Source organism: Dermacentor silvarum, chromosome 7 (genome assembly GCF_013339745.2).
Source record: "Dermacentor silvarum isolate Dsil-2018 chromosome 7, BIME_Dsil_1.4, whole genome shotgun sequence".
Classification (NCBI taxonomy): Eukaryota; Metazoa; Arthropoda; class Arachnida; order Ixodida; family Ixodidae; genus Dermacentor; species Dermacentor silvarum.
The window spans coordinates 62,009,327-62,031,798 of NC_051160.1; the positions used below are offsets into that span (position 1 = coordinate 62,009,327).

Sequence of the window (22,472 nt, forward strand, 5' to 3'; positions counted from 1 at the left end):
TGCTTAAAATCGTGCTGGACAAGATGGTCACCACCAGGAACTCTAACAAACGGTAACGTTGAGACCTGCATGGCTGTAAAAAAAGAAACAAAGAGGGTACACATGATAAATTAAGATTTGGCGATCAGTTTTAGCGGAGATTGAGCAGCTGAGCTTGGCGGTTGTTAGACCTGATGCGCAGAGGAGGGAACTATAGACGACTAGATACGAACAGGCTACAACAGAAAATAAACCAGACAACGTGCCAGTCACGCAACCTTATCGTACAACGATTGCTCAGGAAGTCTTCTCAGGTATTAGGAGGTATTGCGAGCAATACTCTTGAGAGTGGCGAGGTTAGGAAGGCTAGTGACTTCTATCCGACTCCAACACTCCTACGTGGATTCAACCTACCATATATATGCATGACATCAGCTACGTGGTATTTGTTCGCCGCTCGAGGGCTTCCAATCATAAGTGGAAAAAAGGATCTGTGCCAATAACTCGCGGCAAACAACAAACATATTTCTTTCATGTGCTCGCTCTAGAACATCTCTATTAACATATTGGACGTTGATTCATCACTAGAAGTTTTTCAATATCTATAATTAGCAAATAAAAGAGAACGGAACAAATGTGCGGCTTTGTCTTGGTAGCTTTAATAACATATAGTTGGCTTCACTTGAAGAGAGAGCGTCATCTAAAATAAGCGTTGTGGGTGTTAGTTGGGAACCCTGAAGGGTACCCTGTACTAATGATTTGTTTGGCTAATCGCATGTGTTCTACACAGATACTTTCGGGATAAGAGATAGCGTGCACTCAATCGAATTTATTTTGCGTAAAAGTATCGGAAGAAGCTTCGATGTCATCTTAAAGCAATTACACAAGGGTAGTAGGTAATGTGATAATGCAAATATATTCTATATTTTAATGGAAAAAGACGTATTCGCGAACATCCAACCGAAAGGTTTCATGAGGCCGTTCAGGTCAAGCCTTAGTATACTTTAGTTTTGCGAAAGTGCACAAAAGCAAATCACGAGAATAGAAACTGGGAGAGTAGCATGGCATCTGCTATATACAGGGTCCTGCATATTTCGTCGCACGGGCTCGAAAAAAGGTTTTGCGCTAACCGCTGCACAACTCTTGTTAAAAACTAGCAGAAAGATCGTATTTTGGAGTCGAATTCGTTTAGTATAACACTTACAACAGTTAATTGCCGGGTTTTTAAGAAAAAAGTGCAAATTTCCTCTTACTTATGTGGTAGCGAGCTACTGCAGCGACGTCGGATCGATAACATTGTGTCGCCGCCTGCCGGCAGCTGCAGAAAGCAGCCGGTGAGGGGGGTTCTCCACGTGTTCCAGGAGCGGGCAACACGCGGCAGACCTTCCTGCCTGGTTGCTTTCTGCAGCTGCCGACAGACGGCGACACAATGTTATGCTTCCCAAGTCGATGCAACAGCTCGCATCCGCACATCTGAAGGCCAATCTGCACGTTTTTCTTAAAAACCACGCAATTAACTGGGGAAAGTGTGGGGGCAGCACTTACCCCATCGGTCACCTATGCCTGGCCACAACACCTCCAACGACCATTTAGGTACACCCGCCCACATTGCCCAGCTCGAGGGTCCGCGGCTACAATCAAACACCTGTTGTGGACATGCCCTAGTCTAAACAAGATACGAGGGCGCTATCTGCAAACAGCGGGCCTTCATCCCACGACACCACCGGACTACGATTCTTGGCTCCATGGGACCAACCATCGAACACTATTGAGGTTCGTCGACGAACCCAGCCTACATTTGTATATTTATTAGTTTATGCCGTTGGGCGAACTTTCTAAAAAAAAGTGTTGTACTAAATGAAGTCGACTCCAAAATGCGATCTTTCTGCAAAATTTGAGCAAGAACAGTGCAGTGGTGAGCGCAATACCTTTTTTCGAACACACGCAGCGAAATATGCTGGACCCTGTACATAGCAAGGCCGTTATATTAAATCAGTTCGCAAGAAAGAATGAAATGAAATATTAAATTAATTCTTCCAGGAACTCAGTATTACGTGGAGACCTTGGAAAACTGCTAACACCGGAACGAAATTGAAAAAAAAAAGGTGCGTACTCCGGGTGAACGCCAGCATTGTACTGGACGTGCTAGAGATGTAGAGTAAAATAAATGGTAGGGAACAAAGCTTTCTGATGGCGGGGATGGTCTCAGATGTACAATAATAAAGTGGCGTCGTAGTACAAAAATACAAAAGCCTGCTTGGTAGCAGTCACTTGGAAAGCCGAAGAATTTATGCTAGGGCTCGTGAAAAACACGCAGCTTTAAAGCGGATGATCACGATGACATAGAGGTAGGAAAGAAAACCTTATGCGGGGAATGCTCACTTAGGAGGCCTCATTTGAAGTCAGGTCGATGTGAAACCAGATGAAAATCTCACATGAGCCAAGCCAACAAAATCTCCGAAAAAAAATGCTAGAGTATGGCAGCCTCGAATCCCAGAGATACAATTAAGGTGCCCGAAATGTCGCAACTTATCAGCACACGGAAAATAGCCGGAATTAGAAATTACAACATTGCAAATAATGACGAAGGAGAATAGGTTTGGGCAGGCACGAACTTAATAAGGAGCGTTGCGAGAATATGCATGCTCCCATAGACAAACCAAGCAATGTCTTTAGCAACCTGGATGATACAATAAAAGCAGCAGAAGATTTCTGCACTATAGCGTATCGACAACAGCCACGTACATGATTAAATGTAGTTGCAAAGAAGAAATGGAATACTCACAAATAAATAGGAATGAAAGCTTGGAGCTGTGTAAGGTATATCTGGCAGTATAGTACTTAGCAGAAAGGGCAGGTGTTATAGGAAATCCTAGCCACTACAATGAAGGAATGCGGGGATGCCATTTTACAAGCATTTATACGGAAAGCCTCATAACTTAATGCGTAGCAGAGATTTGGAAGAGTGCAAGCAAAATCTTTATACGAAATTAAATGGTTCTTCTTTCTGGGGTTTTACGTACCAAAACCAGTTCTGATTATGAGGCACGCCGTAGTGGAGGGCTCTGGATTAATTTTGACCACCTGGGGTTCTTTCACGTGCACTACAACGCAAGCACACGAAAATTAAATGGTAAATTATTTATAAAGTATACGCCCGTCACTTTGGTTTCGGTATGGAATATTCACTCCGATAAGTTCAAAGTTTACCAGCGTGACACTTGGCTGAATTAACTCTCAGTAAGTCCTTCTGAGTGTGCCTTTATGAAATTAAAGCAATTTTTAACACTAATTACTAAATATATTGTATTCTCACGGGTGCTGGCAGTGTTGTTGCAGGCATTCTCTGTAATCCTCTATGGTGTGCACTTTCTCTTTCGTGCCTACAGGAAGAATGGCATAATAATTGAGCGCAGAAAAACAAACACGTCACCAACAAAAAAAAAGGGGGAGGGGGGACACGGGACAAGCGCAACTATACACTGTTTATTCCACAACCCCATCATGAAGTATATATACATGGTATGCGCTTGCAGCGAGGCGTTACGGAAAGAACAGAACGACAAAGGTTTTACCATTTACATACGCCTCGAATAATCTGATTTTTTTACATACAAAGAAACAACGCTCACTGACACAGCCATCTGCACACATCTTTAGGGGAAATACTTTGAGTAAGAAGTTGCAGCTTTTGCCAAGAATCTTCGCTACCTGAAACAATGCCTCACAAACGCAAGAGATCACGTGTTCCGCCAGATGTGTTCAGTTATTGTTTTCTATGTTCAAGCCGTCCTCTCGGAATAGGCCGCTTACACACCTTGCGGTTTAACCGATACACCTCTTCCCACAGGACAATGGTATGTCGTAAACCCTTCCGCAGGTGCATTTCACAAAAAGGGCAAACCATGCTTTTTTTGGTAAGCCTATTTTTGTATCGCCTGCCGCGACTGCGCGAGGGGAAAGACGGGCGAACGTGCTTGCGGGCAGAAAATGCAATGGCAACATCCTGCCTACACACCACCTTATTGAGGTGATTTGAGCCTTTGTGCAAGTTACGCATGACTTCCAGCCGGCACTTCTTTCTCCTAAATTCGACACCGTCCTTGCTGCGCCCTTGTTTAAAGTTAAGCAGGAAGGTTTCTAGAACGGCTGATATCCTTGGCATGGAAAGCCTGCCGTGAACAGCTTTGCCACCTTCATTTCAAAACTCTCGTGGCTTTGGTGGTGACATGATTACTTCAGCGCGGACGCTAGGCGCAGAGAGGCAATGGGTCTTTTTACTGTCTCGGAACTAGACGAGTGAAATGCTAAAAGGCTCTTTTCTACCCTAGTCTATACCACCAGCACACATTCTCGAGGAAACCTAATCTTAATGTCTTTAAAAAGAAGATAATTCGCCCGAAAGGCGAGGCCTCAATTGCGATAGCAAATAATTAGGCACCTATACGAAGTAAGGATAATAGTTTTATCGGCCGTATATACTTGTAAACACTCGCCTAGTAACTAAGTTTACGCGCGCCCAGCCAGACATCTCTGGTTGGCATGGATACCGCTGTGTATGTATGTATGCATATATATATATATATATATATATATATATATATATGTATGTATGTATGTATGCATATGTATAGTATATGAACGCTAAGCTCCGGCTTCCGGAAGCCGACTTCTACTTCCGTTTCCACTTCCCGTTTTTACATAAGCCCAGCTAATTCTGTTGCTGGAAGTGTTTCGTAATGCAAAACCAGAATCGCATTACGGCGGGCTTAAACAGCTTCGCTGTAAGAAGAAAACATTTTCGCGGTCTTTTGCTCCAGCAGTACTCATTTATGAGCATTATTTTTAGAGAATTATATATGTTTCAATATTCTACTTAAGGCAGACAATTCGTTTAGGAAGCACACCTAGAAAAATGAACTGGGTTAATGTTTGCTTGGTCTTAGCGCCGTTTTCAGACAGCAGCGAGTTTGTTATTACTTCAGGGAGCACCCCTAAGGACGTTACTTCAAAAATGCAGCACATTTACCAGGATTTGACGTTTGCAAAAACGGTAAAGCTCTGTGAATTGATATTTTTGCGGAAATCATGACGACAACAAAATTTAGAGCCTAATGAATTAAAATCTATGTCCAGAATTTCCTATGTTTGCTTAATTAGCTGAAATTCCGACTGTTTGTATAATTTGGCATTCCAGAACACAACAGCTATTATATCTTAAGCGAATACTAAGGAAACAACACAATTTGCTTGCTTAAAGAAAGCTTTATTTCCTTTATCGTTGCTAACGCTTTCTTACTAATAACACAATACAAACACCAGCGTTGATTATGTTGAATTTAAAGGTGTGTGCGGTTCTTGTTTTTGGCAGTTCTGTGACCCCCTGCGAGACAAATTATTGAACAGCAAAAAAAAGTTATATTGTAGCTTTATTTCCAGACCTTCTTGAGAACTAAGCAACAAACAGTCGTGTAGGCGCTAAGGGGAATTCCTTGCCCACATTTGTTGTTGAGCATGACACAGTTTGTGCTGCTTTAGTGATCGACTGTAATTTTGGTACATATTCAGAGGACACATGAAATGGCTATAATACTTCTCCGGTATACGTAAATTTTTAATCATAGCCATGGCTACAAATTTTACGAACTGATACGAACGCCAGTTATTTCTAATCGCAGGTATTTATTGGTCGTTTGTGGCAAAGGATTTTCAGAATTAAATACTTGAATACCGCCTAGACTGTTCAGGACCACCGATATCTTTAATGTAACAATCTTGTTTTAATGAGTACAGATTGTGTGAATCAATTATTATAGACGTCAGACAAAAATAATGTGTTATCAATATAAGCTTTGATGTGAAACCATTTTATTATATTGTAATTTTGCTTATTATGAGATAATTTTGCCCGCTTGAACTAATTAGGCTTAGGCAAAACAGGCTAAAGATGCATTTATTTATATATTAGCGATACCCCTAAGGGCCCTCATGCGAGGGTATTACAGAGGGGGGGGGGGGCAGGACCCAAACTCGTGCATACAAAATACAGCACTAGCGCTCGAAATACAACTATTAATATATTGATTACAGTGGAAACATGAAGTGTAACGTACACTTTTAAATATACACAAGAAATAAAACTACATGAAATGAACACACACTAGAAACATGAGATAAATAGATATGGACAGGGGGTATATTCACGAATTCTTTATTGCACAAGAAACTTTGTATACAATATGTTAATATGCACATATAAAAATAAGTAATAACTAATCTGCTACCACTAACCGTTTTCTTGCAATCCACGAGAACCACGAGAACGATCCATGAGAACGTTTCTTGCAAGCTAAACAAGGGACCACACCTTTTTCCAGCAGGGCACGCTGCATTTATATTACGCAGCTCATACACCCATTAGGTCCGTGCACAAAAACGTTTATTCTGAACATTCCAGGAACCAATAATTACAATCCACGGGAAGCAGATGATGTACGTCTCTGGATTTGCAAACTAATTTTAATGGCAGCAATCAAATACGATAAAATAAATAAAAGGGTATCAGGGCCCAAAAGCCACAATTTGATTATGAGGCATGCTATACTGGGAGTGTTCGGATTGTTTTGAAAACCTGAGGCTGCTCAAGGTGCACCAAATGCACGGTACACGAGCCTTTTGGAACTCTACGCCTATTGGATTACGGCCGCCACGGCCAGGATTCAAACCGCGTCCTCGAGCTCAGGAGATCAACGTGATAGCTACTGCCCTATCGCGGCGGTTAATTTCAGTGGTAGCAACGCTGAGCTGTGCAAGATAATAAACTTCGAAATACAAAGCACATATTGTGGTCGAGATGTGTACTGCCTGCAGGCTTGTGGTGCAGAAAGAGGCTACTTTATGGCCTCAGTCACTTTAGTTTGGGCATGTTTATGAAAGTAAGCTTATCAACTATATATTGCAGCGTCAACCGCAAAAGTTTAGGTGACGCATGATCTGACAACACCTACGGAGCCTACATGCAACGCGGCGCTTGAATGTAGGCTCCCTAACAATACCTGAATCCTCGCGAAGTGTGGTCCCACAACCTCAAATTAAATGTTCCAGCATGTAGTAGCCTACGACCAAAAACACTGTGATTCATTAAATTAGAAGTGTCATGCCTGAACAGTGCAGTAATTCACATTAGCAGGGGAAACCGCATACCGTAAACTTCTGCGGTACATAAAGGAATAAATGCACATAAGCCCAATATCACGCATTATTTCGGTCCCGAAAATGAGTGTGATATGCTTGTCCATGAAGGCCCTTCCTGCGAAATAATGAGTGAACCGATTTCTTTGATTACGAAAAATACCTGTATCGCACTTACCGCACTGGCAGACACAGAATGTTAATCCGGACCTGAGCTTCCATTCAGTGCAATCGAGCATTCCATTCCTAATACAAGGTAGGAGTTTAACTTTCACTGGTGGGCAGGTGTCCTTATGAACTGGTAAAGAAAACGTCAGGAGATGTACTTCACAACGATGAACGCGCAAGAACATGCAGTATTTCTGCAAAGTGCATTTATGACGCTAAAAAATTGGCGATTCTTTTGATTTCTCTCAACACGACAGTGTTTTATGCCGGCCGGGTTTCCCGACTGATTTACGGCAACGGATGTAACGGATGTGATCGGCTCCGGCGCCGCCATCTTGGAGCAGTGAAGCTTAGCGAGCGCCGACAGGCTTCGGTAGTCACAGCGCCGCGGAGGTAGTGGAGGCTCGAACGCGCTGTAGCCATAGAATAAAGAACGAAGTGTTGCCTCGTGCATAGAGTTTCATGCAAATATTATACAATAAATAGTCATGCAATAAAAACATTATTAAAATTGTCCGATGGCAGGATTCAAACACAGGAACTCCAGCAGAGAAGCCCGATATTTAAACCATTATGCAACGGACGCTTTTTTTTTCTCGTCATTGGTTATGCCACCGAGGCATGCACTGACACGCTACATAAATCCTGCGACATAAATCGCCCTTATGAATTTATCGCGAGCAAGCCAGTGCATTGAGACGCTTGGCGCGTTTCGATTTGGCCACCTCGACAACCTGAACCATTGTAATTAGTAGCGATTGTGCGTGTTCGCAATGTCTTCTGCACTTTGAAAAGTATAGATTGCTCTGAAATTTACGGCAACGAAGGCATATAAAGCACAATAAACAAAGCCACAAGAACGTCTAAATCCACAAGGATGAACATCAGACAAATTCATGTACTTCAGTGGCCCCGTATAGGCAGTTGGCGGCGGATTGGCCTGTGGTGCCTCGTCGCCTATGGATTGCGGCTTCAACGTGCATCAGCAGTGCATCCGCTACTGTTTCGCTTGCGATGGCACCATCTAAGACAACTGCTGCGAAAAAAGGCGCAGAAAGGCAACGACGTCGCCGGGTGAATCTCGCTTTGCTCCGGCGAGGGACAGCGTGAAGCAGAATGCCTTCGCGCGTTCGTGGCTCACGGTGCGATCTTTGCCACTGACATTCCTGCAGCAGTGCGCGTCGCAGCTCTACTCGCTGCCGTAGCCAGTACGGAGCCGCACCAGAATGCTCGCACCTTCGCTACAGTGCTTAGAATAGAATCACACACACACACACACACACACACACACACACACACACACACACACACACACACACACACACACACACACACACACACACACACACACACACACACACACACACACACACACACACACACACACACACACACACACACATATATATATATAATATATATATATATATATATATATATATAAAGTCATAACCAGATTGGAAATCATCGGGGAAATTAAATGTAGTTGAAATTGGAATGTAGAAAATAATGAAGAAAAGGGAAATGAAAGGGGACGAATAAATAACTTGTCGCCGGCGGGAGCCGAACCCGCAACCTCCGCATTACACTACCAATTGTGCTACAGCGACGGCCATCAATTCGTCCACTGGTTGCGGGTTCGGCTCCCACCGGCGACAACTTTTCGTCCACTTTCATTTCCCTTTTCTTCGTTATTTTCTACATTCCAATTTCAACTATACTTAATTTCCCCGATGCTTTCCTTGGCTTCGTTGTCTGTTGGCTTTCTGTGGTTATGACTAATAAAATCGAGCCCCTCGGTTCCCATTACTCTTTCGTATTTCATTACGGGGGTCTTGAATCTGGCAGCCTTGATGTCATTAGGTAGCATGCGAGGGTTTATTAGCCACGTGCCTGCTCTCCCAAGATCACGTGTATCGTAACGCCATCGGGCTAAAAAGGATGCGGCTCCCGCCGGCGACAAGTTATCTTTTCGTCCACTTTCATTTCCGTGTTCTTCATTATCTTCTACATTCTAATTTCAACTACACTTAATTTCCCCGATGCTTTCCTTGGCTTCGTTCTCTGTTGGCTTAATGTGGTGATGACTAATAAAATCGAGCCCCTTGGTTCCCATTCTTCTTATATATATATATATATATATATATATATTCTAGACACCGTTCCTTCGCTGAAGCCCCTCGCCAGCAGGAAGGCGCTCTCCAATAGGACGCCGCGCGCCAACAAACCCGCAACATGGTCGCCGGCCCGCAAAGCGTCCGCCTTTCGGTGCAGGAAACCGTGAGTTCACGAAGCAAACATGCAACAGCTTCGGTGAAGCCGCGTTTAGCTTTTGTGTTCTACCGATTCCTATGAAAGAGGGAGTGGTGTTTGTTTTTAAAAGGAGCAAGAGGGGACGTAAAGTATTTCATGTGACTATTGCTCTGCTAGCTCTAAATGCGAATACAGTTTTGGAGTGGTCGACTGATGAATATGCTCAGATAATCCCACAAGATCATGAGAAGAACACTACACTACTGCTAGAAAACATTTACAAACAGCATCTGAGCAAGATGGCCATGTGTTTTTTGTAGGGGCGATTATCAGCCTATTTGTTGCTCCGTATGTTTTCATGCCCCTAATGGTATCAATAAAAACGTATTACTTATTGCACCTCTTAGAAAAAAAAATATGCCAGTCTTGATACTGGCGCAGTTAACACAACAAATGTATTGTATCTACTGATAAAGGGACTGTATAGCGGGTGAAAGTAGATAAAACTGAAGACAATACGGTGTCGTTCCTTAGAAGTCTTGCAGTTCTGTACTATATATATCAGGGGCGTTCATAAAGTTCGTAACCTTGATACCACAAATTGAAAACAGGCGTACGTGAGAGGCAACAAATAGGGCGCACACCTTTCTAGCGTCAATAGATTATGAAAACTGAGTTGTATATATTACCATGAAACCGCGCTAAGCCATCGAACAAAATTTCCAGCATCCACCGGGAAAGTTGCTTGGAGCCTTAGTTGATGCACGGACGCAGTAATCCGTTTTGTGTATTTTAAGGGACACAATGAAGAAGACATAACTTTTCTCTAGCGCACTTGCTCTAGCCCATGCAACATGACGGAGCAATGGCGCCAACCGTCTCAAAGAGCTTGCTGCCGCAAAGAGAAAACGGCCGTTAGTCCGAAAGAAGCATGAGTGAGATTGTGACGTAATGGTTAGAACATCGGGCGTTTCTGCTGGGGGCCGGCGTTCGTTATTTTTTACTTGATATTTATTGAAGAGGGCTGAAATTATTCGAAAAAGGAAGTTGCGGCATATTGCTTGGATTGAGCCAGATAATGATTCGAAATAAAATGATTAACTGCCAGAAGAAAAAAGGCAATGGGAAAGGGTGGGGCCACGTGGAACCACCTAGCCTGCATGGCGCAAATTTCCGCCTCCTTTCTATCCGACACGTGACTTCATGAGGTTTCGCAGACGTGACATGTTGTCCAGCCGACGGTCCTCGTACCAAGTTGGCTAACAAGGGGAAGAAAAAGATGCTGGGCAATAAAAGGAGGGTGGATCTGGACGCTCCTGTGTATGTAACATTTTCACTCAGCCGCTAATTCGTGTAAGTAGTAATACCCCGTTAACTAGAAGTAGTAAAAACTGCAAAAAGTTTCGAGATAAATGGGGTGTCGAGATAGCAGAATTCACGAAAACATAAGCATACCCGCCGCGTAAAGCCAACATGACGCCATTCCTAGATGGCGCCGGCAACCGCCGACTTCCTCAGAAAAACTCAATGTACCAGGAGCGGTAGGTTTAGTAGATGATTTTTGGGATAATATATGCGACCCAGCAGCCAACCCGTCGGTCGTTTATGGGCAATGACAAATCTCGCACATATAAGCGCAAACGCAGATGCATGTTGACACCGTGTTCGAAACCGAGTCAGGCTAAAAATCTCGCGAACGTGCTCGGTTCCCCGGAGTTTTCGACCGACGATAACCTCCACAGAGCGTCGTTCTGACCACTGACGAAGCCCGAAAATTAACTGCACCGGTTAACCATCGCTACAAAATCACGGCCCTTAAGAAAAGATGATGGGGGTAGGTGCAACGCAGTTTCAAAATCCGTTTGCAGTCAGCTAAACAATGGCCTCAAGATCCGTATCTCTCGAAAGCGCCATGCCGCGCGTTGCGAGCAAACGCCGCGGGATAGCGCTCGCGACCGCCCTGCTTTAGAGTTACTGTATACGCTCCCTTTAAAAGGGAGCCGGTACAGTACCTCTACCCTGCTTAGTAACGTCACCTCCGCCAGCGCAGCCACGCGCAACAGCTGCCACCGAGCACCGGTCATCGAGGCACTGCCGTGCATGGCTGGTGTCTTTGCAAGTGGCGGCACGCTCGCCTCTGGCCGGCGCTACTCTTTCTGGCACTCTTTGCGTTCGTCATCGGTCGTAGCGACGCTCTGCTCACGCAATCAAAGGGATCAGCCGGCCGAGAACGGTACATGAAGGTGAAGTAGAATCAAGCAAAAGGCATTGGGACAAATTGCAGGCCTGGGCCGCTATTTTGTAGCGCTGCATCATGCTTTATTGTATGCTAGTCTTATCATCCACCGCTCACGGCCGGCTGATCTCGCTGATAACATGCGCGGACTGTCGCTCTGACCGCTGACCAAGCACGAAAAGCCCGAAAAGGCATTATCATCGAAAAAGGCTTCGCTACAAAATACCGCCCCTGGGGCGCTATAACTTAAAATGATTCCAAACTGTTTTGATTCCAATTTCTGCAATCAGCCTCCACGATTGATCAAAACATTTCGGGCCATTCCAACTTCGCCTGTCTGTCACGCGACATCACGAAAACCGCGATATCTCCCCATCTGATATAACGTGTACACACTGATTATGCATGATTAAACCGCACGAGAGAAAAAAAAAATTCATTCCTGATTCGACGCCTTTTCACCATTAGCCCTCTGCTATTGGTCCAATGTTTTCTGGCTACGCCCACTTCGCCTGTCTGTCACGCGACCTCACAAAACCGCTATTAGTTTTGCCTTGCATAAATCTGAAAACTACCGAGGCGTGTTTTATCCCTAAGCACGATGGCTGCAACGGGACAAAGCGGTTGCTTTGCCCTGCATCGCGTCTGAAAACTACTGAGATGTTCTAATCTGGTGGCCGCTGCGTACGGCGCGTCTGCGCGACCCCTACCTTGAAAGCGATCTGCGATGGGGACAGAGTGCGCCAAGTACTGATAGTGTGCGCTGTGTTTTTGTAGCTTATTTCGCGTTGAAGGGAGATGCAGCACGAGAGTCAATTCGCTCGCTGTTACCGCCGCGCTTCCTCACTCCAGCGTTTCGACAGCGAATGTTCATGGTCAACGATGGAGATGTGTTCATGTTTGCTTGTGCGCACGTAACACCAGGCGCATTTCCGCCGTTGTCGCCGTGATGCTCCGCATGAAGCCCAAGTGTATGATAACATCGAGGCAGCGCGCCGTAGGCGGCGCGCGCGAGTGCATGCGTGCGAGTATGGTGGCTCGATCTCGCGCGCGCAAGGGAGGAAGGCAGAGAAGAAGCGCGCCGTCTTGCTGCGCGCGCAAGACACCACGGGTAGACGGGAGAAGGGTTTTACTGCGGCGGCGGTTGCTTATGGCGTCGCTGAGCGTGGGGGCGCGGGCCCTATCTTGAAAGCAATCTGCCATCAGCCACCCTCTGTGGGGGCTACAGACTCGTTGTGGTATCACCTTGAATACGCATGCTTAACGTGGGAGCCTTTTCAATGGCCCTTCACTTACTCTCCTGAAATTTACACTCCTGAAACTTACTCTCCGCAGCACATTTTATATTACCTAACTACCATTGCACTAGCAGTATCACGTTGATGAAAAGCACCCTTTCCATGACGTAACTTGAATCACGCCGCTAAGCATCTCGTCCTAGGCCTTTTCACAAGATGTATCATCATCTAGATTTTAAAAGTCAGTTTGTCAAGACCCCGACTTATCACTCAGCCCGTTTAGATAATCAACATAAGGTACACCTGACTACATGCCGCACTAACACTTGCGTTTATTATTTCTTTCTTATGCACGTCGAAAGACTGGAATCATCTTCCTTCGGACAATGTTTCGATTTGAGAACATGACTTGTTTTCTTTATTGATACACAAATAATTACGTATGCGCGAAGGGAATGCTCTTCATTTTATTTATGCCTTGTTTGTACACCTAACTTCGCATCATGGTATTTGAAATTTCAGCTGTGTGAGCCTTTAAAATTTCATCCTCATATGTGCCTGCAGATGTTTATACATGTGAAGTCATTTTTATCTTGTATTGCTATTTTGGTGCACTACACTGCCTTCTGTAAAGGTTTGTGTGCTTGAGGTTAAATAAATAATTAAATAAAACGGCAAAGCTTTATAGAAGCGCTCAGCTATCCGCTTACATTGACAATCGTCGTCCATTGTTCTTGCATAGCTTTCTTGCTTTTTTGTGTGAAGCCAAAATTGCGGCTAGTTTCTTACATATTTATATTCATAACTTACTCCATCGGCATTCCCACTTTGCATAGCGTGTGCAAAGTCCTGAAACCGACCAATCGTCGTATCTGCGCATGGAAACCCCTGCAATAAATGCGCAACAATTTCCAGTAATATCAGCGATGGCATCTAAGTGCAGAAATTTTATAAACGCGATATGATGACTGAAATTAGTAACATTTGTTGAATGAAGAGACTTTGATATTTTTCGCATAAGATTTGTAGATAGAAAACGCGAACTTCACGAGGGTTAATCTGAAGAAATGAACATTTGAAAGCCAAACCTTACCAAGTGCATGAAATTCCGACACGGTGGTGCGAGAAAGCGTCAATTTATTTATGTATGAGGAGCCTCCATTTGACAACTGTTTATTCTCCATAACAAAACGTATTAGTATTACGAAAAGCGTTCAGGTTCAGGTCTAACTGGCAGGAATTTCGCATATAAATTAAAATTGACACCATAAGTTTCTTGTCTTTCTTACTTTGAGTCTGATATTATTGGGCATTTTCAGATGAAATATTAGGTGATATATTTAAGATTTTGTTGTATTATCTTGTAAACATTACCCTGCACAGCGTTTCTTTTTTGCCGTGGTGCAAAAAGCAAGCACGCGCAAGATTATCAAGAATATGTAGGGTTTATATTTCTGGTGTAAAAAAAAAAAAACGCTTGCATACACGCACGTAAGTTTCACTAGAACTCTGTCATATGTACATGTTTCTAATACTTGTGACATATATTTAAGAAATAAAAACACTTATCAATGTAAGAGTGATGGCCGAAGCTCAAGAATTTGCATTTTCTATTATTGGAACATAGAAAGTAATATGTACGCAGACTGGTTAAATCTCTCCCTCTTATAGCAATCAAAATATGCTCTTCGACGCTTGAGTTGCACAAGAATTAGGCATTAGAAGGTACATGTAACATCAGATTCACTGTGCAAAAGCGCTGTTGTACATCCAGCATTATTTCAGAAGTGGTATAAAACTTTTAATCAACCTAGTATTGTCGTCTCATGCGTTCGTTCAAGCACTAAGTCGCCGCTAGACGATGACGAATTAGCCACTATACTGTCGGAGTAGTGCTGATGTGGGCCGAATGCATAAACACATGTTTACTTAGGTAGAGGTGCCCGTTAAAGAACCTCGGGAGATCGAAGTTGACTCGACGACCTCAAGTATGGCGTCCTTCACACCTCACTGTTTCAACGCATCTTAAGCTTTAACGCATCCTAACTTTAGATGCGATGAATTAGTTTTATTTTGATGGCCGCTACTATAGCAATTAGATTCGTGGTTGTGTCCACAACTTCATTATCTGGGTTAGTTTCAGCTCTGCACTTTATCTTGAATATAACTTGGTATATACCATTAGAGTTTGTGGCTATAGCCAGGTAGTCCATTCGATGGCGGCTACTGTGAGTAAATTTGATGGGGTTTTTACGAAAGGAACAGCTCGTTCCCCTCTAAACATATGCTGTGTGTTTTTAGTTTCGAAGTGCGAATTCATTTCATATGTTTATAGCGCCGAACCAAAAACCGTCGATTGCAATATCGGCACTTGTCTACATTCTGCGAATAATTGGTGTTCTTAGTGTTAGAACGACCATTCGCGACTTCTGTTTACACATCTTCCAAAAAATGTATACTTGCTGAAAATGGTGGTGGCCAGGATGATAACCAGCAGTAATTGAAACATGCGGTAGGCTTTAGGTCTACCTAGCTGAAAAAAAAAGAGCAAAAGTGATAAAATAAGCTGAAGCCTGCCGTCTTCAGCGACCTTGGCGGCCTAATGAAAGTGGTGGTACGACCTTTGTGTAAGAAAGAGTGCTAAGCATATATGAACTCTAATAAACGACCACCAGGAACTAGGCAATGTACACCCGTGAGCAAAAGTATACGCACAAGGGGTTGCGCGATAAAGCCGATTTTTTCCTCTCCCTTTGAACGAAACTTGAAATTGGGGACTGCAGTCCAAACTTGGCATTGCGAACTTTTCAGTGTACTCGTCAATTCCAATTATAGTTTGTTAATGACAAACAAATTCAGTTTTTTCGGCGACCCTATGGTTCGTATACGAACCACAGGATCGCGGGTGTACAAAGCGCTGGCACAATCGAGTGAAAATTACTCGTGACGGCTTTTTTCAAACATTTATAACGCTTTCAGAAATGTGTAATAAAAATTTACCAAGCTAAGTAGAGAGATAAAATGAAAGAAAGCTTTCTGCTAGTACCAACCTCACGATGACTATCCACGCTATGCGAGTACCATTCAAGTACTGTGGCAACAGATACCTTAGGAGCTACCGAAATGCGTCATGTGTGAGCTGCCTACAGTAGTCGGGCTTCTCTCGCACTAGTTCCTCTTAAGGAGCCTAAACGCAGGCGCAGTTACAAGAATTGCTTGAATTCTCTCTATTTCCTCTTGACACGCTGTGATTGTCTAGCGGCGCTCGCGCGAAGTTGGCTTCGAAGTTGGCACGAAGTCACCCTGCTTTCGTGTGGTCGTGACACGCCGGTGCGCGCTAACGCTGTGAAAAAATCGCTCTCTGCCCGCAGGTATTAGTGGTCCAGCCCTAAAGTATCGTGTTGTTATGATGGAGGAACCCCTGTGGCATGGGTCTCGATTGCGCTCAGCACTGGGAAAATTTTAAGAATTTTTGCTTTCGTGGAAGAACGCCGTAAACAGGTTAGATAGACCTAACCTGGCTTAAGTAAGCCAATAATACTATTTGCAATAAAAGAAAGGTGAGGAGATCAAATAGGCAAGCGTACGGTTTTCTACCCTACACGTGTGGTAAGGGAAAATGGCGTAGGAAAGGAACAGGGGGAAGAACATGTGCGCTGTGTCCATCCTGTAGCATGTACCTGCCGAGGTATACACATGGTTACTTACATAACATAGAATAAAAGTGAGGATTTGTATACATTGTTTACGAAGCTCCAATCATGGAGGCATTGTGGTTAAAAATTGTCCTCATGTAGGGGAGGCTCTGGGTTCGAGCGCCTGTAGTGCTGCACAGTGGAAACCTACCTATTTTTTTTTATTCCGCGGAGATATTTCCCTGCCTCGTGTTCCTCTGCTTGTCGGATTCATATCTTGATAGATGTCCATACATAATTTTATGGTGCAGCCTTCTGGTGAAGATTTACAAAACATAGACAGCATCCAATGTGGTTGTGGAATTGAGGCAGACTAGAGGCACCGCTGTCATCATATACGCCGGTGCAGTGCCGTGTCGACACTACGAAGACGATGACGCAGAACGCTGGCGCGTGCGCATCAACAAGAAATCATCCAGGACGAAGTTGACGAGAAGCTGCAGCACGAGGCTACATGGGAATCCAAACGAATCAGCAACCTCCACGCGGAGTGAAAGAGAAAGAAGTGAAGAGGATTGAGGGGAAGACACGACGGCAGGTGGAAGAGCCTTGGAGTTGGAAGAGGGCGTCTGTGGTGCGGGGGTAGCGGCCACTAGAGCTCTAAGCCTGCGGTCGCAACAGGCTCCCACCTAGAGGTGGGCGCCTCATCTAGCATCGCCCGAAGCATACGGCTGGCAAACGCCACATGGGCGTCCAGCCAGGGCCTGACCGGTGTCTCCAATACCTCAGCCAAGCTCCGGCCGGTGAACGTCGACACGGTGTGCTGCCGCTAAAAACATACTCAAAGACCGACGCTGTGCCGAGCTCCATCCCCAGAACGCGCTCCAATATGCTCTTCGCGCGCTCATTGGCCCTGACTGTACATCGCGCCCACTTCGCTGGGGAGCGCTCTTCGCGTACTTTGAGATTACTTGCATAAACTTCAGCTCTCTTTCTGCTGGGTGTTTTCCGTTTGTTTGTCCTGTGTGTTCTAAATATAGCTTGTTTGTTGTGCGCCTTTAGCTTCTTCGTTTCCGATGACTTTTATCATCGTTTACCCTATTTTTTATATAACCTTAACGCGAAGCCACACAGCTTCGTGACAACCTTAAGAACGTTCAGGCCAAATACGTACGCAATACGATACATGACAATGGAATCACGACGGCGGCTTTACGAAGACAGAATGGCGATGACGAAGATACCAAATGCATAAGGATGACATAGATTATGACACGGTGACGATGAGGAAATGAAGAAAAAAGAGATAACGAAACTGGCGGTGACTATGTGACAATTACGGATATGATGAGATGATGACAGTGAAGATGACGTCATGAAGAAGAAGGAAAGTAGAAAACATCAGGACGACAAAGGCATAAAAACGACCGAATGACGACGATGGCGTGATGAAGGATTGAGGATGTCGACGAAAGTGTGACGTTCATGGAATGATCATAATAAAATAATTATATAAATAAATTTTAATGCTTTTAGTGCTAAAACAACTATCTGATTATAACAGCAGCCGTACGGAGGGGTTTTTGACCACCTGAGAATCTTTAACGTGTAGCCACTGAAAGATACGCGGGTGTTCTTCCATTTCGCCCGTCTCTAATTGCGTCGACGGTGGACAGGATTTCATCCCGCGATATCTTCTTGCACAGTGCAATGCCATAGCCACTAGGTCACCACAGCGGGGAAGAAAAGAAAAAAAACATCACCAACCCTCCCCTGTCGAAAAAATGGGGGTAGGCGAAGCTTACCACGCGTGTGCCTTACCTACTACTCTTCCTTCTATTTCCTACTACTTGTCCTTCCCTTTCGTACTATTTATCATTCCCTTTCCTTCTACTGTTCCTTCCCTTTCGCGCAACTTTCGAACCTCGGCTACGGGAAGCCCTCACGGTCGGGTCGGCACGTCTATGAGTATGTCGACAACGGTGGACCAAGCCCGCTTTGTCGCTTAATTACGTTCGATGTCTCGAGTTAACAGCATTTGCCCGCCATTGCCGCTTGCGATTCTTCAAAATTACATTGCTTCAAAATAAATATGCCCATCACGTAAGACAATGAATGGCTATTACCCCCTTAAGCAATGGCTCATACCCCGGTAAACGTGGCCTCCCCATTATGACGAAAGCAGAGAAGTGAAATTCTACGCTGGAATGATGAGCGGCAACGGAGCCAGCTGTGGAAGAAGTCCACGACGACGAACGCGGGTGCAGTGGAACGAGCGCGTGCCTTGCACGAGCACGAGTGCAACCCTGAGGGGTGCCAACGAGCCAGCTGCTGAAGAAGACGACGACGCTCGAGCCAATGCTGATGATGATAGTTTTTCACGTACACCGACCCCGGCACAAGTCAGCCATATAAAGCTTCGCTTTAAAAAAAAGCTACCAGTTTCCCCCAAAAGGCGAAGCATCAATTGCTATAGCAAATTATTACCTGTGGGAAGCAACGTTAGTAGTTTTAACGGCAATATAAATTAGCGGTAAACATTCGCTCACTAAATAAATGGCGAACTTGAACAGATCTGACTCAATGGCCGGGGACACTCGCTCTCAGAACAGTGCGATGAAGGTGGCAGCAGCGCTAATCGAACGCTTCGTGCTATCATTTAGCTTCAACGTGTGTTTGAAACTTGAAATTACGCCACTTCTAACACTAGGTGCGCGAGGACACAGCCGCAAGCATATCTTGGCTCTTGTAGCCTGTGTAGCCTTCATAGATTACCTCGAAGATAAGGCGCGCGCTGCCGCACTCAGCCACACCACGGGCCGCAATGACAGAGTTAGCGCACTCCACCTGCCTTCCTTCCTCCCCCATAGCACGCTCTACCCCCCTCCCGCCTTTGCCCCTTTCGCGCACAACACTGGGCGAGCGGAAAGACAGCTCCGATCAAGCCACCATCCTTCTCAGCTCACCCGGGCACGCTTTCCTTCGCGCCTACAGTAAACGGTTCCACAGGGCGTAATAGGATCTTATCGCACTTCGAATTTATACGGAACTTCACAGCAACAATCGATGACGGTGGTGACGGCTACAACAATGGCGGCAATTCGCCTCTAGTGTTCCTCTATTGGCTATTGCAGTAAAACTGTATTTGTCACTATAGGGACGCAACAACGTAATTGCAGGGCGTTTTCCTGGCAGAGATGCAGCAGTCGCAAAGTGTGTTCCACGAGATGCTGTTGGTATTCTGCAGATGTCGCTAGGGCCAGCGATGCTGGGTCAAGCAAAATGCGCAGCTTTGTTTGGGGGGTGGGGGTGGATTCAGATGGGGCCGGATAGCAGGACATCAAAGGATGTGTGGTCCATTGAGAAGAGAAGACCACGATGATGTTTCTCCCCTGCTCAGTGGGGGCAGGTGGGAAAGTCAGTAGAGTTGTAGACGAGGGGGGCTCGTGCAAGAGTTATGAGTGCCCGTTTGAGCCTGCCAGATCAAGACGGCATGCTTATGGAAAAGTTAGCCATGTGAGGAAGGGAACACGCAGCGGGTAAGCCTTAGCGGCCCAAGTACGCTTTCGCCACGATTTAAGGGACCGTGTGCACGCGTAATAGGTTGCCCCGCAGTTCTTTTGATCGGCTGAGTACGTTAGCTCTTTCGTTACCAGACACTCCAGCGTGCCCTGGGGTCCATGTCATATCTACGTTCTGAGTGCAGTGTACGTTTAGGACGTTAGCCGTGTCTTTGCACACATTGTCCAGTTTGATCTCTGCGCAGGCTACCTGAGAGCCCGCAAATATGAGTGTCGGGGAAGAAGGGTTAGGGTAGATTTGCTGGTGTTGTTGGTTGTGATAGCGTACCGCTTGAGCGAACGATTGCAGTTCTACCCCAGCTGTACTCAGGTGAGCAAATATATTCTCTGTAGAACAAACTACAAACTGTAGCCGCGATCAAGTAGGGGGATGCTAGCACATTGGTCACTTACACTCGCTACCACATAGCATATTGCTTGTTGTAGTGATGTTTTGGTGATGAAATGAGGGACATCAAGGCGACGAAATGATAATAACCGATGTGCATACTCACTGGCTATGGCTTTCTGCTGCGGAGCGTGAGCCCGCGCTTTCTTTTCCCTGCAGCAACGGCCGTTTTTTTATGGAACCAAATGCAGGAGATTTGTGCAAAAATTATCCACGATGATTGTCTGTGTAAGGGAATAGCCCGAGCGTATGTGCGCGCCAGCTAACGATCTAATGAACGAAAGAATGATCAAGCGTTTTTCTTGCCGGGTATGACCGCCGATCGTAGACCAACCTCAAAAACAGGTGCAACAGGCAAGTGAAGCTATTCGTTTTAAAACTTGTGCATTTACATATATACTTTTGCACGTAAACGACCCCGTGTAGTCAAACTTCCTCCAGAGAATTCAGCAGCAGCAATCAACATTGGATTGGAACGTTGTGCAATTGGATTGGAACGCTGTGCAATTTGGGGAAACTAAAGCATGAGGCACAGTTGAAAAGCTAATTTATTAAATACCATTTTCTTTATATTTGCTCAGTTAGATGCGTGATTAGTCAGAGATTCATCAGAGAATATAAACCTGCATTGTTTCTATGAAAAAACTGTACCGAGATTTGTAATCCCAACTGGAGTCCGTGAAACCAAATTTGAAAGTATCAGTGTGATGTCCAAGCCAAAGGTGCCCGAACAATCCACAATTTTTTTTTAATTTCAGGCTATTATTAAGAGTAAACAAGCAAAAATGATTTAGTTACATTGTTTGCATATTTCCTTCACTGAGAAACAAACTTCCACAATGTGGACGCTCTTCATACAAAACATGTTCACACATTGCAGACGTTTCCTCGTCAAAGGAACACTGGTTTGCTTTCCTGGTTGTGGATATACGCTGTAACTTTCTTATTTAAACTTGTAGCTGCAGCAAGTGCGAAGTGCAAAAGTAAGGTAAACAATAGTTTACCAGGAATCATCACACAAAAGGCACAGTGCGTGCCTCCAACGAACTCCAACCTCCCAGCACAACAGACCGACTCTCTTATCATTAGACCAGAGTCACTATTTCCTTATTGCTTTAGGCCACATTCGCATGCATAAATCTCGCGTGCCAACGGCAAATGATTCTTTAGGACGACTTGCTCATGTGTAACGCTGCGTATACCTCATGCGAGAGGCGGAGGTCTAACGAAACGTATAAGACGTGGATGTGCACTTCTCAGATTACTGTTTTTAGGGACTAAATGAAATATAAAATGATTCTTACCATTGCTGGCAGGTTTGTTAAGGGCATTACACGGTATGTTTCTACGACGTGTATTCGTTCTTCCCTGCGTATACGAAGAAACCTACACCCCCGAAGTGCGAAGCATTTCGACGACAATACTTGTGTAAGTTATTGCACTGAGGAGGTCAAACGCTGCTTGCAATAACAGCCTCGCTGCGGTTTGTGACGTCAATGAACAATGCTGAATTATTCATGTGTCTTGAACATATGCTTGCAACACTTGAAACGAATTTCTAGGGTGACACTAGTTTCGAGATATTCCCAAAGTGTGGAATGAAATACATCGGCGTTCCAGTTACTTTCGCGCTTCAGTGCATAAAGTAGCGTTTTGCTAAAAAAGTAAGTGGAACGACAGGGCAGTTTTACGGCATGTTTAACGGCGCATATCTCCAAACTGACGTCATTCCGGAAGTTCAATCCAAGTGAATTTGCCTTGCAACCTCACCTGCTAGAATTTTTAAATAGTAATATGTGGTGT

General features: G+C 44.8%; 1 protein-coding gene and 1 long non-coding RNA gene across 3 annotated transcripts; both read right to left on the reverse strand.

Annotated features, from left to right (window-relative positions):
- Window positions 1-3: 3 nt before the first annotated feature.
- LOC125946504 (uncharacterized) lies at window positions 4-3,622 on the reverse strand. Its single transcript, XR_007467628.1, has 3 exons — window positions 3,499-3,622; window positions 3,296-3,362; window positions 4-73 (listed from the first exon to the last, which is right to left on the reverse strand). It is a non-coding gene; the product is annotated as an uncharacterized LOC125946504 (long non-coding RNA).
- Window positions 3,623-5,286: 1,664 nt separating this feature from the next.
- On the reverse strand, window positions 5,287-22,121 carry LOC125946505 (uncharacterized). Of its 2 annotated transcripts, XM_049670013.1 has the most exons (5): window positions 21,974-22,117; window positions 15,529-15,598; window positions 13,876-13,953; window positions 7,349-7,468; window positions 5,287-5,362 (listed from the first exon to the last, which is right to left on the reverse strand). In XM_049670013.1, the coding sequence occupies exons 1-5, from the start codon at window positions 21,998-22,000 to the stop codon at window positions 5,319-5,321; spliced, it is 339 nt and encodes a 112-aa protein (XP_049525970.1). In that variant the 5' UTR covers window positions 22,001-22,117; the 3' UTR covers window positions 5,287-5,318. The 2 variants fall into 2 exon arrangements, with proteins under 2 accessions (XP_049525970.1, XP_049525971.1); XM_049670014.1 differs by lacking the exon at window positions 13,876-13,953 and having other exon boundaries at window positions 21,974-22,121.
- Between the last annotated feature and the right edge of the window lie 351 nt (window positions 22,122-22,472).

Bases quoted from the DNA above. Each gene is read 5' to 3' on its own strand.
- LOC125946505 (XM_049670013.1), bottom strand. From the start codon at position 22,000: ATGCCCTTAACAAACCTGCCAGCAATG. The intron at 15,599-21,973 runs GTAAGAATCATT...TTTTTTTTTCAG, and splicing joins TAACAAACCTGCCAGCAATG to CTAGGTAGACCTAAAGCCTA. The intron at 7,469-13,875 runs GTAAGTTATGAA...TTTCTTTACCAG, and splicing joins AAAGTGGGAATGCCGATGGA to TTCATAAGGACACCTGCCCA.